Source organism: Cibotium barometz, chromosome 45, assembly GCF_041138505.1.
Source record: "Cibotium barometz isolate CiBa-2024 chromosome 45, ASM4113850v1, whole genome shotgun sequence".
NCBI classification, from domain to species: Eukaryota; Viridiplantae; Streptophyta; class Polypodiopsida; order Cyatheales; family Cibotiaceae; genus Cibotium; species Cibotium barometz.
Window position 1 is genome coordinate 10,941,040 of NC_141090.1, and position 15,449 is coordinate 10,956,488.

The following is a 15,449-nucleotide window of genomic DNA, read 5'->3' on the forward strand; positions in this document are numbered from 1 at the left end:
GGTCAGAATGCTAGCTCTTGCTTGTACATAGTAAGGCTTGTTTGTGACAATGTTGCCATATTAAAGCCCCCAACATACAAAAGGTGCCATAGCCTTTTGTGCTTGTAGTATTGGTCATCATCTCCATGCTTCTCAAGAGAAAAAGGCTTTGTTCCTTCAGTGGGGGCCTCGGCCATGGGCTGAGTTCCTTTAGTGGTGGGTGCCTCGGCCATGGGCTGAATTTATGACCAGCTTGGCTACTCGACTCATCTCTTTGTGGCCACTGGGCGGATCGAACCTCGGTTTTCTTATCTTACCGTTTGAATAGAATCGACCCGTAGTAGGTGAGATACGGGATGTATCATGTTGCTCTTGACTATGTAAACTCTTAGTTGGGTCTTGTGACTTATGGTGATTCTAGCTTAAGGTTTTCTTGGCTAGGAAGGCATCATACATGGTTCTTGTCTCTTACTTTTAAAAAAGCATCATGGATGCATTCTAGGGCATGTGATAGTGTGGTCCCACTTGAGGGTGGCAACGGAGGTGCTAGTGCTTTTCTCTATTTTGGGCATGGTACATCTAATTTGGGAGGTGTTTTTATCTATTTTGGGCAAGGTACATCTGATTTGGGAGGTGTTTATCTCTTCACACAACGGTGGATTTACTATTTCAAGATTGATGTATTGATGGAATTTGCTATTTCAAGATTTACTATTTCAGGATTGCTGTATTGATGGAATTTGCTTGCTACCAAAGGCAACAAATTTGGAGTGTCTTGTTTTCATCAGAAGGGACTTTTCCCAGGTGTCAAAAAATAAAAACTATAACCCAAATGGTGAAAAATCTTCATCTCTCAAAATTGGAGAAATTTTTGAATAATTTGAAGTTTTTTATAACTCAAACCTCCCAAAATCTAAAAAATTTGATACCTTGAAGTCTTAAATGTGCATGTATTATTCAAATTTTTCGTAGGGCAAAATACATTAAACCTTGTGTTTTTCCACAAGTTTTCCATCCAAAAGACGTTATTTGCACTTTTTGATTGCCCCTCCTTTTGACTTACCTCCGTCTCGCATAGCAAATTGCATTGTTTTTAAGTTGGGTAGCTTTGATATTCAGTAATCTTTGAAAAATCAAAGTGGACTAGATTTTCGTATTTTGTAGTATAAAAATGTTCTTGTTAAACTTGTCTCTCTCACCACGTAGTGAATTCATTGGGTTCTATTTGCTTATAAAACTCATTTTTTAAATAATCATTTAGCCACTAATAGGCCTTAGTAGAGGTGATCTCCCAATCTCAAGGAATATGGGGCTTGTTCTTGAATTTGCTTCTACTACTCATTTTTTAAATAATCCTTTAGCCACTAATAGGCCTTAGTAGAGGCAATCTCCCAATCTCAAGGAATATGGGGTTTAGTTTGTGAGGTTTTTCTTTTGGATCCATTCTATATTCATCCACCTAGCAAATGAGATGCTATCTCCCAATCTCAAGGAGTATGGGGTTTGTTCTTGAATTTTAAAAGTATGTGAGGTTTTTCTTTTGGATCCATTCTATATTCATCCATGTGGAAAATAAGATGCTATCTTTGTATACCTCTAACACTAGTATAAATAAGGTATCAAACATGATCCTTGGTGGGTTGCAAGAAATTTCAAATGTAGAATATACCCTTCTATCAAAGGCCCAACCTCAACATTGCTATACACTCCTGCCCTTTACAATTGGGCATGACTTCTATTCCCAAATTGTACACTACCTCCATTGCCTTATATGGTGGAGAAGTCCCTTACGTGAATCATGATCTTGACAATGTGATTTTACATTCACCATCAATTTCTCTAAAAGCATAGAATTGCTATAGGACGTCCATAAGCTTTTGAACATCTTCCATTAAGTGTTGTCATAAGAACTACATTATCTATGCACAATAGGAGGGTGAATGTCTCCCTAAATATGGGTATCAAATCTTTCATTGCATTAATTAATTATTTGAGACAAGAGAACCTTAGAAAAACAACTAGAGTGTATGGGGCTAAAACATCAGAGGTTTAATTATTTTTTCTCTAGAGACGGTGGGATCTTGCTGGATTCCTCGGGCCAAACCATTAGAAGTTTAATTATTTTTTCTCTAGAGAGACGGTGGGATCTTGCTGGAGTTCTCTAGAGAGTTTGTAGGGCTCTTTTTTTTCCCCTAAGAGCGGGCTCTGTCTCTGGCAAACGGCGTATTTTCTCAAAGCAAGGATGAAAGCAAAGGTGCTAAGGTTCAAACCTTAGTTTGAACCTCAATATACCACTTTCTTGAACAAAGGCCCTTGGATACCCTCTTTGGCATACATATTAATGACTTAAGTCAAATCATGTGAAGGCAAAACATGGGAGAGAATACCCATGTGGGAGGGCACCTTAATTTTTTAATAAATTGCATTCGATGCATCATGTGTTTAGCCTTTTTTGCATTAGTGGCCCTATTTTCTCCCATTCTCTCTTCTTTTTACTTTCTGGAAACAAGACCTCTTAGACACCATCTCTTTGAAGGGGCATTTCTCCTTGAAGCCTCACAACAAGCTTTCCATTTCGAGGGAGCAATGGGGGACAAACGGTAAAAAATAGTGACAACCATAAAAAAGTATCTTGCTATGCGTAAGTCCATGAGAAGAGTATGCATACCGATCGTATTCTTATCTATCATTTAGGAGATGTCTATTTCATGAGTAGAGGATGTGTGCCTATTTATGAACATAGTACATGTACCAATCTATATGATGATAAATTATACATATCCTTTAAAAGAGTATGTACACCAATCCAAAAAGGAGTATGCATACCGATCCATAAAAAAAGGTACTTACACATTGATCAATCAGAAGAGTATATATACTGATCTATGGGAAGAGTATACATACCAATCCAACAAAGGAGTATACATATGGATCCATGAAAAAAGGGACTTGTATATTGATCCATGAGAAGGGTATATATATACATCTATGGCAAGGTGTATATATCATCTTCTTCTTGTCTTTCATCTACGCCTTCAGTTCTTTTTTATTATGCTTTCATCTACAACTTCAAGGCATCCAACTCCTTCATCTATTTTTTCTTAACAAGAATGGCTACTGTAGTACTGACCATCCTAGCCTTCAGCGGGGCTGATCAGCTGCTTGACAAGATCCTCCCCTATACCTTATGGAGCTGTGAGGCCTATGAGATGTTGAGGAAAAGACGATGAGATCCATTAACAACCAAGCTACTGCTTTAGGAGAAGAGTAAGTTGCTAGAGTGAGATTCTAATAGGAGGCTCTTCTACTTCCATGGCTTTTATCATCATCTTCTTCTCTTTCATCTACACCTTCACTTCTTCTACTTCCATGGCTTTTATCATCTTCTTCTTCTCTTTCATCTATACCTTAAGCTCTCTTTTCTTGTGCTTTCATCTACAACTTCAAGGGGACCAACTCCTCCATCAACTTTTTCTTAACAAGGATGGCTACCTTAGTACTAACCATCTTAGCCTTTAGCAGTGCAGCCTACAGGTTTACTCTCTGCTTTAACAAGATCCTTGCCTATGCAATTGGCCAACATGTACCTCGTGGAGCCACTCCAAACTTCAGGAGGAGTTGTGAGCTTTGGCTGATTTTTCTTCCATCACCATTGCTAAGACATTGAAATAAAATTGAGCATCTGGTGCACATAAGGACCTAATTAAGAAACCAAGCCTTCTTATCTATTTTTCAAGCATGTGGTTTTATGAGACAACATCTATTTCCAATTAAAATAGAGGTCCAAATTTATATGATGTTGCACCTATGTTGCCTCATGCACAGTAGAAATAGATTGACCTATTCACATCCCTCATACAACTCACATGCTAAGATATCACATAGACCTACAAGCTAAGATATACCCCTTGATGCAATCATCAACTTCCACACAATGTCCATATCAAAGGTTTTGGACATTTCAAAGGAGCCATTGGAGTACAAGCTGAAAAGATACTTCTTATATGAGATGTGGACATCATTGGGAGTAAGCAGACAAACATGATTCCCTTTAATGTACCCAAGACTGACTATTTCATACTCTTGTTGTGTACGTACACTGGAGGGTAAACACAATGCTCATGATTTTTTTTTCTCAAACGGTCTAAAAAGGGAAAGGTTGAGGCTTTCATTAATAAAAATCTTGCTACTAATCGGTTTTATAACTAAACACTTCCTCCCCCTAAAAAATAGGTAAGTAAACATAAGTACATTGTTATTTTTTATATGCCTTTGTAATAATTTGCTCTACTCCAAATTCAATAAAAAAAAGTATTGAAGGTGCTATCCTCCACTTTCAGTATTGCCTAGCAATCATCTAAACAGGGGAACGACACATTCCCCTATGATTATAGTTTTAATGGGAAACTCGTACACCTCCTCGTTATACCTTGTGTATGATGTTTTTCTTTTTCCTTTTTCATCACACATATACATAGAAATAACATTTTTACAATCAAAACAATTAAATTTATTAACGATTAATGTTGAATGCTAATTTGTAAGGATTATGTGAAGAGGTTCTTCTTATTCAATAATTGATATATTTGTCGCCTTCCGAACCTTGAAATTCTAAAAGGTGCACTTCTAATAGTATTCTTATTTCTATGTGGATGCGCAAAAAAATATACTATCCTATTACATTTTTATAATATTTCATAAAGTTTTTTCCATGTGTAAAAATGAGAATGAATTATTGACATGTTAATGTCGTGTCATTATATGAAGGAGGCTTAAGCGATTTTCAAATGTAATGAGATTAAACACCAAATCCTTATTTCTTTAATATGTGACTATTTCATTGACTAGGTTAGCAATGCCCTCACTCAATGAATACATTAACCTACTCTCAAACCTCTGTATCGCCCTCATATTGTGTATTTTATACGTACATGAGGAACCACATACATAGCTACCCAAGCATTTTAGTTCATTTTAGCAATGAAATAGTTTGAAAACTCTTTAATTGAAGACAAAACACCATCCTAGATTCCCTCTTATTGGCTAGCCTAACATCTCACATGCATAGCTACCCACACATTTTAGTTCATGTTACCAATGAAATAGTTTGAAAACTCTTTAATTAAAGACCATACACCATCCTAGACTCCCTCTTATTTGACTGGCTTTGTATCTTTACTTGAGTAGTATAATAACATTTTCATTTTAAAGCATCACCCTTTTTTAAAGCATCACCCTTTTTTTAGCTTTTGCAAAAAAGCATGAGAAAGCTTAAATTTGCCCCCCTTTATTTTGGCAATAACGCTTCAAGGTAATTTAGTATTGAAAATCGTTGAAGCTTTCATTGCATCTTTTTGGTGGGTGAGTAGCAAAACTCTATTTGCCCTCCTCTACTATATTTACATAATCTTCATCTATGGTGGTTGTGATTGCTAAGTAGCATATTGCTAAGTAGCATCTATGTGCACCTCTTCCGTGGACAAGTCCAAAATCTCTATCTATGGCCTACATAGTAGTAAGAATGCCCAAATTCCTTTCTCTTGAAAGTGTCTTCAAATAACATCAACAAGCTTCTAATTCTTTGGCAACAAGGAAAATCTCAAAACCTCAAGATGTAAGGTTAATATTACAACCACAACATAAATTCATAAAGGATTGTAAGTATTTCCAAGGAAGTGTAGGCTATATGTAAAGCAATTGTCAAGGCATATTTGTCTCCAACTTATACTTGAAACTATCTTTACAATGCTCTTAGGAGGTTTAGACATGTCGAATCACATAATTGGTGAAAAACAACCACTTAAATTTAGCCATGTGGCATCACAAGATTGGTAAAAAAAACCAACCACTTAAATTTAAGCTTTAAAAAAGAATAGTGTTGAAAAGAACAAAGTGTTGGTTTGCTTTAAAGCCACTAGCATGGATTTTTTTAAATAACTTGAGCCTAATGAGAAAGCTATTTTGTTTATAAATGTTGTGATGGTCTCATCAATGGTCTCATCCCTATAGCGAGACCCTAGAGTACTCTAGAGATGTCCAAAATTAGCTTACGACCCTAGAGTACTCTAGAGATGTCTAAAATTACCATGTCTACGTCCTACTCCCTATGATGAGTGGATCTATGGTGGTACTCCCTTCATGAGTGCATTCTCCATCTCTATCCCTATATCCCTTTCTTGCAGTGGTATCAGAGATTTTGGCTTTGATCTTGGTAGCTTTTGGCTTTGATCTTACTAGCAATCAAGACTTAATCAAATTTTGATTAAGTTTTACACATTTTTTCAAGATTACTTTTATCTTGATTTTGGTGGAGTAATAAATAAGATTAGTGTTAATTATTTTTGGCTATATGCTAATCACTATTTTCAAAAATCTTATTCTCTGAGTTTAGTGCACAATTTTGTTGATTAGTGATTTCTATCATCAAATCTTTTCATAAATCCTAGTTTCCTTCAACATTTACCTAGTTTCTTTAGATTCTTGGTAGTGTGGGAGATATTGGTGGTTGCTGTGAAAATCTTATTAAAAGTTTATCAAGAAAATGTATAGATTGGAGTTTTGTTTTTACAGATTTGAGCAAATTTATGTACAGATTATAGTTCTGTTGTAAATTTAAGCAGATTTATGTACAATATACAATTTTGCTGTAGATTTAGGAAGAGTTTGCTGTGCACAGTGGTATTTATAAAGTTTGTAAAGATTAAGTGCAAAATCAAATCTTGAGCAAACTTAATATCAGTGAGTGATTCTTGATCAAATCTTTCCTAATCTTGATCATTTCTTGTAAGCAATTGTGTTTCTTAAAAAGAAATTGCTATCAAACATTATGGAAGTGGTGTAAGATTGATCAAGTTCTTGCAATCTTTTATGACACATTTTGCATCACTAGGTGACTAATTTCCATCTAAGAAGTTCTTGATCAAGAAAGAGATTAGCAATAAGAAGAAGAATAATGCTTTGAGGACTTATGCAGAGAGATTAAGCATGCTTGAAGCTTAATCAAGGAGATCAAGTTTGGATTCATAAAATAGGTTATGAGTTAGATACAATTGAGACAAATTTGTGACAAAGATTGGTAGGTTAACAACAAACTACATGTTCAAAGTAGTTGAGGCAAAGATACAAGTAGAGAGGAGTGTTTCATAGAGCATTCCTCTTCAAAGAGGGCTTAGAAGGCAAAAGCATCAGTTAGCTTTTGCTTTTAGCAAAGGGGTCTTGACTTAGAAAGTGCTTGTACAAGCAACAAAGCTCTTTGCTTGAAGAAAAAGTATGCCTTCCACAACACCTAGGCACTTGCAAAGTGATAACAAAATCACACAGGCCAACATAAGAGTGATAGAAAACTGAGACAACATGCTCAGAGGGCTCTATTTTAACATCATGCTTACTGGACAAGGTCTCTAAAAACTAAGTAGGAAGCAGCTCCAGACCAAAAGGCCTTTGGTTTCTACATCTTATTTATCAACAAATATTCTCCTTTGCAAATTAGTCATCTCTAGTGAAGAAGAACTCAGGCAAACGGACATAGCTCTAGTGAAGAAGAAGAACTAGGGTAACTATGGAGAAGCTGGTAACTTTTGTTGTCCATATAGCACTCCAAGTACTGCTAAGAGTGTTTGATCACTTATGTTTTTGTTCCCAAAAAAAAAAAGCAATGCAAGTGTAAGGTATAAATGATATAGCATCAGTGCATGCTCTATTAAAAGAATAATCGAGTAGACTCCCATTATATGAGGAGGAAAAGGGGAAAATTTTACTTGAGAGAAAAAAAAGGATGCCTATTTACACTTTTCCTTAGGGTTTCTTCTACGCATTCACACCTTCCCCCTTACCCTAAAGTTTTTGATCCTTTCACACCTTTTGGAGATTGTATAAATGCAGAGTGTGCATCCATGTAATTGGGTGGATTTGAGGTTTGTTTGGCACATTTTTGGATTTGCATAAGGGTTGTTTATATGTAGGTGATTTGGGAGCATGTTTTGGTGATTGTTTGGGCTTGTTTACATGTAGTGTGAGATTTCACATATATCTGAGCATCTGTGAGCATTCTTGGTGGTTCTTCACATGCGACCATGGGTTATTCTTTCTATTCCTCTTATGATTGCCATGGTGCAAGTTTTTTTGTCACATTGACATCACTTTGTTTCCATTTTAGATGGCTCTACGCTCATTATCACATGAGTTACCATTTCATGTCTTGGATCACAATTCTTTTTCCAAGTTCACATATACCTTTGGTACTTCAAGGCTTAGACCTCTAGATCCTCATTTGCTGACATCATACAATGACGACATGGCATACTCATGCCATGGTTGAATGTTCCAGCTTGAGGGTTTGATGCCCAGTCATTTAAGGCACTTTTTTGATAAGAGGGATGTATGTGCTCGATGGTCCAGATGGTTTGTACATAGAGGCTTTATTGATTCACTACTTGGCTACCTTGACACAAATGGTTCGGCATTGTTTGCATGGGATGGTTCTTCTTTAGCGACTTGCATGAGTGTCCTACTCTCTTGGCCCTCATGATTATGTTCCTGAGGATATAGACCATTCTAACACAGATTCAGATGGTCATGATGATGTATCAAACGCACAAACACATGTTGATATTGTTGAAATTTATGGTGCCATTGAGGGCAAGGTATGAGTAGAGGACCAGGATCAAGAAAATGCAGCCACATCACACTTGGACATTATCCCACATGAGCATATTTTTAAGAGGTGTACCCTCCTCATATAAAAAGGGTCATTTTCAAGTAATGAAGACAAGAAGCTCTCAAGCCGCTCTATGAGTGCAAGTTTCCATCTTGTAACCTAATTGTGCTTGAGTCAAGCTTGATTAAGTCATTAGGATCATCCTCATTATTTTGTTAATTAGGCTACACCCACCATAGGATTAGTATTCTTTAATCACAATAATTATAGTTAAGCACACCATATATATTTATGCTTGAAGATTAATAATCTTTTGACATATATTAATACACATGCACATGATGATATTGATACACATGCACATGATGATGATAGTGACACATATGCACATGTGGTATTGATGTGTTTGAGCTAGATCATGTGGTATTGATGTGTTTGAGCTAGATCATATGGACATGATCTCATAATGGATATACCTATGTCTACCTACCTTCCTAGGGATCATGGGGACACATTAGATGTTAATAAGGATCTATTAGAAGATCATGAGCATTTGACTAGTGATGCATCCATTGTTACACACGAGGTTAGTGATACTTCACATGTGGGTTCACGAGATACCTATGAGCATAGGCATGAGCTTCTTATGTTAGATGTGTCAGGATATTCCTCTAGGGCTTCCACATGTGGGTTCATTCTTGATTTGACCACAACTCCTAGTTCTCATAGCTTACCTAATAGTGTTTATGTGGATATAGTTCATGTTTTTGAGTAGTCATGCACAGTGCATGAGAGTAGTGATGACTTTGTTGAGGCGAGACCTCGTAGGAGAGGTATGACAATATGCAAATTGATCAGATCTTTAGTGGATCATATGATTTGGGTTCACACTATGGCTGTGAGAATGGGCTTGCTAGTTTTTCCTTCAACCTAGGAGACATTGTTAGATGGGATGATTAGACATTGCATTATCATTACCATATGAGCATACATTTGGGCCATGTATTTGATGGCATCTTTAAAGGTCATTTCACCTTGGATGAAGAGTTCTTGGATGAAGAGTATGGATACTATCCTTTCAATGTAGGTGGTCACACATTTGTTTCATGGATGGGTGATATGCACTACGGCTATTGATTCAACCTAGGAGGATTTATGGCTAGCGTCATCATTAACATTGGTTTCCTATATATACCACTTGATCCAGGTGGATTTATGGCTAGCCTCATCATCGACATTGGTTTTCTATATTTACCATTTGACCCAGGTGGTTGGAGAGCCATGTGTTGGAGGTTGCATGGCTTGGATTCCCATTTGATCTAGGTGGTTATATGATTAGCCTCATCTTTGATGACATTTCACCTTCCTTTCCATTTGATCCCCGGATGTCTTGCAACTTCGACATCGACACCTAGTTATGGTCAATTTTTTACTTTTGTATATAGCCTTTTGTATATGTTTTTTTTGTGCACGACCACCCTTAGATTTTGAGGATGAAATCATTGTAAGAGGGGATAGTTTGTAACAAAGTGATTTTAGAGTGCACATGCAATGGGACATGGGACATGGGCCTAGGTACATGGGTTTCATGGTGGCTACTCCCATGAGTAGCGCAAATGTGTACTCCATGCTAATGAGTAAAAGGCTGTGTCATGGAAGACTTCGATGAGTGGATCTATGGTCCCTTCATGAGTGTAATCTCCATCTCTATTCTTAGATCCCTTTCTTGCACTTTTTCTGTCCACTCACACATCATGCACCACAGTGTTGTTGTCAAAATGATTAACTTTATCAATAGTTTAACATGTTGATATGTGAGATTTTTGTGAGACAGTTTCTACATTTAATGATCAAAGCATCCATCACATTCCCAACAATTACTCTCAAATTTCTAGCACATGCACTTCTAAGAGTATCCTCGTTTTAGAATTGTTAAGCAATTGGAATCATTTTTTAAAGCTTTAGTCTCATGCAATTTCATAAAGTCATCTATGTTTCTATGTAGAAACATGTAGAATGAATCATCGCCAACATTGTGCACACTTTGGTTTGCATCAATCTCATGTCATTTGAAAAAGTGAACTATTTTTCTTTATAGCAACAATGAGAATGAATCATTGACCATTTAATGTCTTGCATGCTTAGACCAACATCCATGTTACCAGCAAGTTACCACACCACCTTTGTTTCTTCAAAGCAATAGTTAGAATGAATCATTCACCAATTAGCCCACCACATACTTGGTTTTATGTCTGCCATGTCGTTATAATACGGTCGTGTTTATTTCTATATAGCAACATTGGCAATGCACGATTAATGAATCAACGCTCCTTGTACTTACACTTGCATCAATGTTAGTATCCAATAAAGGTGACATATCTCTTGAGAAATGCTAGAGCAAAACAAAGAGCTCTATATGAGGAAGTTGTCTCAAACCTTAATCTTCCTCATGGTCAATTGTGAATTGATTGTACAAACAATGGACTCGTCAAGGTAAGTCCAACTTCTTATTGCTTAAGATGCATGAAGTTGGGGCATCGTTTTAATTAGCAAAGTCAATATCTACTAAAATCTCCCAAATTCTAGACCAATCATCTGCACTTGAAAATGTTGTCCACACAAAAACTTGTAAGCACTTGGACATGCGATATTGTTGAGTAAGACTATTGGACTAGCTAGTGTGGTCACTTGTAGGCATGCTATTTAGTAATAATGGGTTAAAGTTTAATCAAGAATGCATATTGTAGAGGACCCACTATTGTCTAATCCATTTTTGGGATTTCACGACAGCTCAAAGTCTATTGGAACGCCCCTTATGTTATATGTTTATCCATTGAAATCTTTCTCTTGCTACAAAATCCCAAGGGACCACACAACTCTTGTTGTAGAATCCCAAATATCTAGCCAAGGACCACACAACTCTTGTTGCTGCAAAATCCCAAATGTCTAGCCAAGCTTCAAGACAAAAGAAAATTTGGCAAACCAGCTAAACATGTGCTAAAACTAAGTCATCCCTTCAAAGAAGATGATCCCTTCAATGTCTAAAATGGGTCATAAGTTGGCACTTGTGGGACTACCTTGGTGGACATCTCAATTAAGCATTTTCATGGTATTAAACTCACGACTGAAAATGTGTCATTGATGCCAAAGAACTAGCACCAACTTTGTTATTGCTGAAATAGTAAATGAGTTGGAATCACTATACCTCCACAACTTCATGCTGAGGATGAGACTGATAATGCTTGAAGCTATGCACTTTTTGAGTTTCACTGTATTAAATGTGCCAAGTCTAGTTTTTTACCATTAATCTTTTGTTCACACATCATGCCATAAACTACTACACGTGGGCATCCTATTCACAATATAAATGGCAACAGCTTGCTACAGCTTCAACCTAAAAATAATAAGGCATCCCTTTCTCATTCATCAATGCATGAGCACCTCTAATATGCGTAAATTTTTTTTTTTGCAACCCCATTTTTCTACGAGGTAATTGCTTCTTTATCCATACTCTCCAACTAAATTCATTGGAAAAATATTCTCCCCCGCCATCCAACCTTAGGCATTCTATGTGCATACCTTTGTTTTAGTCTAACATAGCTGTGAGGCTAATGTGGGGCACTCTTGTAGAGTGAATCAAAGCTCTAGAGTTTCCAGGTTAATGTTAGGGTTGAGAAGAGATGTATGTCCACCTTGCTCAATGCTCAAGCATGGTATGATGCCATTTAACTAGCACACTCTTGAATGCAAAGGCGACATCAATTTCCCACTTCATGCAAAAGCAACAAGATAAGTTTTAATTTGAAAAGAGAGAACCTTTGCACATTTCAGGACAGAGAGAGTAATGCCGTACGCTAATGGGTGATGAACACTTCAAAAGTGTTGTAATCCAATTTTTGGGGATTTTCAAATGGGAAAACCATAGGAGTGTAGTAAGTGTATCTATGTGGTCATGGTGATTAACGAGCTTGCCTACAAGATGATTTGCCTCCGAGGGCCTGTTATCCATGTTTGGAAACAAACATTGGGAGTCCGATACCCCATTGGAGAGAATACTTGTTTTGACAGGGGACTCCTTCAGATACAGCATCCAAATCAATTGGTTACAGAAATCTACCAATGCTTTTAGCAGGTTGGGAGATTTGCATACATCCACCAACTAAGTTCCGACTTCTTCCACGCTCCTTTTTCTACTCTCATTGCCTCAACCTTTTTTGTTTCCTCCTGCATGGCAGCATCTGCATAAATGTTAGACATGCATACATAAACTGCTGGGTCCTTTTCATCCAATTGTACTGCATATTCAAAGGCATGTCTTCCAAGCTCCACATTGCCCCACTTTCGACAAGCACCCAATACAGTGCGCCACACCACAATATCAGGATGCAATGGCATCTTCCTGATCATTGCTATTGCCTTATCTATATGGCCTACACGGCCAAGGAGATCAACCATGCATGTGTAATGCTCAAGACTTGGGATGAAACCATAGTCATTGCTTATGGCCTCAAAGTACATCTCGCCCTTATCCACTAGACCCACATGACTACATGCATTAAGAACACTAATGAATGTTCCCAAATCTGGTTTTATACCTTCTCCTATCAGCCTTATCAAAGACATGGAAAACATTTTCATTCTCTCCAAGCTGGTTATATCTTGCAATTAGTGCATTCCACGAGACCACGTCCTGAACTGGACGCTTGTCAAACACTTGTTGTGCTTCTGAAAGCGAGCCACACTTAGCATACATATTGACCAGAATGTTGCCAACGAGGAGTTCTCTTTCCAACCCTTTTTTGGCAATCTCAGTGTGTATTTCTCGGCCCTTGACTGTGGTTCCTATGCTGCCACAAGCTTTCAAGCTGCAAAGACAAGCGACAGCGTTCAGAGAGATGCCCTCACGTTGCATCTCTTCAAAACAGTAGAGTGCCTCCTCACTACGAATGTGTTCAGTGAATCCTGAAACAAGTGCAGTCCACGTTACAACGTCTCGAACTAAAAGCTTGTCAAACAACACTTTTTGTGCTTCTACAAGCGAGCCACATTTAGCATACATATCTACCAAGATATTGCCAACAGGGAGTTCTCTTTCCATCCCTTTTCTGGTAGCTTCAGCATGTATTTCCCGGCCCTTGTCTGTGGCTCCTATGCTGCCACAAGCTTTCAAGCTGCAAACAAATGTGCCAGAATCCGGAGAGATGCTCTCATCTTGCATCTGTTTGAAACAGTTGAGAGCTTACTCACCGTTCCCATGTTCTGTGTATTCTACAATGAGAGCATTCCAGGAGAGAACTGTTCGAACTGGATGCTTGTCAAACACTTCTTGTGCTTCCGTAAGAGAGCCTCATTTGGCATACATATCAACCAAGATGCTGTTATCAAGGTGGTCTCTTTCCAGCCCTTTTTTTAGTAATCTCAGCATGTATTTCTTGTCCCTTGACTGTGGCTCCAATGCTGCCACAAGCTTTCAAAGTTTCAAGCTGCAAACAAATGTGACAGCACTTAGAGATATGCCCTCCTGATGCATTTTCTCTAAAAAGTAGAGTGCCTCCTCACTAAACCCATGTTCAACATATTCTGCAATTATCAAATTCCATGAGACTACATCTCGAACTACTGGAAGGTTGACAAACAAGTGCTCCGCTGTCACAAGCAACCCACATTTAGCATACATATCAACCAAAGTGTTGCGTGGCTCCTATGCCGCTACAAGCTTTCAAGAAGCAAACAAATGTGACAGCATTCAGAGAGATACCCTCGTGTTCCATCTGTTCAGAACAGGAGAGTGCCTCCTCACTGCGCCCGTGTTCCACAAATCCTGAGACAAGTGTAGTCCACACAACTACATTTCGAACCTCAAGGTTGTCAAACACTTGTGCTTCTTGAAGAGAGCCACATTTGGCATAAATATCAATGAAGGCGCTGCCAACAAAAATATATCTTTTCAGCAAACCTTTTTTGGCAACAATCTCAGCATGTACTTCTTTCCCCTTGTCTGAGATTCCTAAGCTGCCACAAGCTTTCAAGATGCAAACAAGTGTGCATGCATCCGGAGAGATGCCCTCATCTCGCATCTGTTCAAAACAGTTAAGCATTTCCTCACCATGGCCATGTTCTTCATATCCAGCAATTAGCGCAGTCCATGAGACTACATTGTGAACTGGGAGCTTGTCAAACACTTCCTGCAATTTTTCAAGGGAGCCACACTTGGTGTACATATCAACCAAAACGCTGCCAACAAAAACATCTCTTTCTAGCAACCCTGTTCTAGCAATGTTATCATGTAGTTCGCTGCTTCTTTCCAAATCTTCCAGCATAGCACAAGCCTTCAGCAAGGCCACAACAGCATACTCACTAGGATGTAAAGAATCCACATCCTTCATCTTCTGGTACAAGGTGAGAGCATGCGGTGACACCTCGCATTTAACATAACCTATGATAAGTGAATTCCATGAACACTCATCCCAACACATCAGCTTATCGAAAACCTGCTGGGCAAGGCACATGCTTCCGACTTCCACCAACATGGCAACGCGGTGGTTCCCGAGAGATGGATGGGTTTCTCGCCCTCTTTGGACCATGTAGGTATGGAAGTGCAGCACGTTTCTGACCAAAAGTCCTCAAGAGACAGTGGCATCCCTTCTTTCAAAGGAGGGACCATCCTCCGACGACCACCACCACCACCATCGCCATCGCCAGAGTTTGTGGTCTTGCAATACTGTTTCTTCTTCTTGAGCCTCCATCGCAGGCTCTTCGAGGTTCAGAGTGTCTTGAACCCTACCTGGATTGTGCCAGAGATGTGGAGTGCACA

The 15,449-nt window shown here is 38.3% G+C and overlaps 1 protein-coding gene across 1 annotated transcript; it reads right to left on the minus strand.

Annotated features, from left to right (window-relative positions):
* Positions 1 to 12,760: 12,760 nt before the first annotated feature.
* On the minus strand, positions 12,761 to 15,165 carry LOC147612424 (pentatricopeptide repeat-containing protein At4g13650-like). The gene is made up of 5 exons (XM_086783499.1): positions 14,394 to 15,165; positions 14,141 to 14,281; positions 13,883 to 13,981; positions 13,231 to 13,783; positions 12,761 to 13,181 (listed from the first exon to the last, which is right to left on the minus strand). Exons 1-5 carry the CDS (start codon positions 15,163 to 15,165, stop codon positions 12,761 to 12,763), a joined length of 1,986 nt encoding a protein of 661 aa, XP_086639625.1.
* Positions 15,166 to 15,449: the final 284 nt, after the last annotated feature.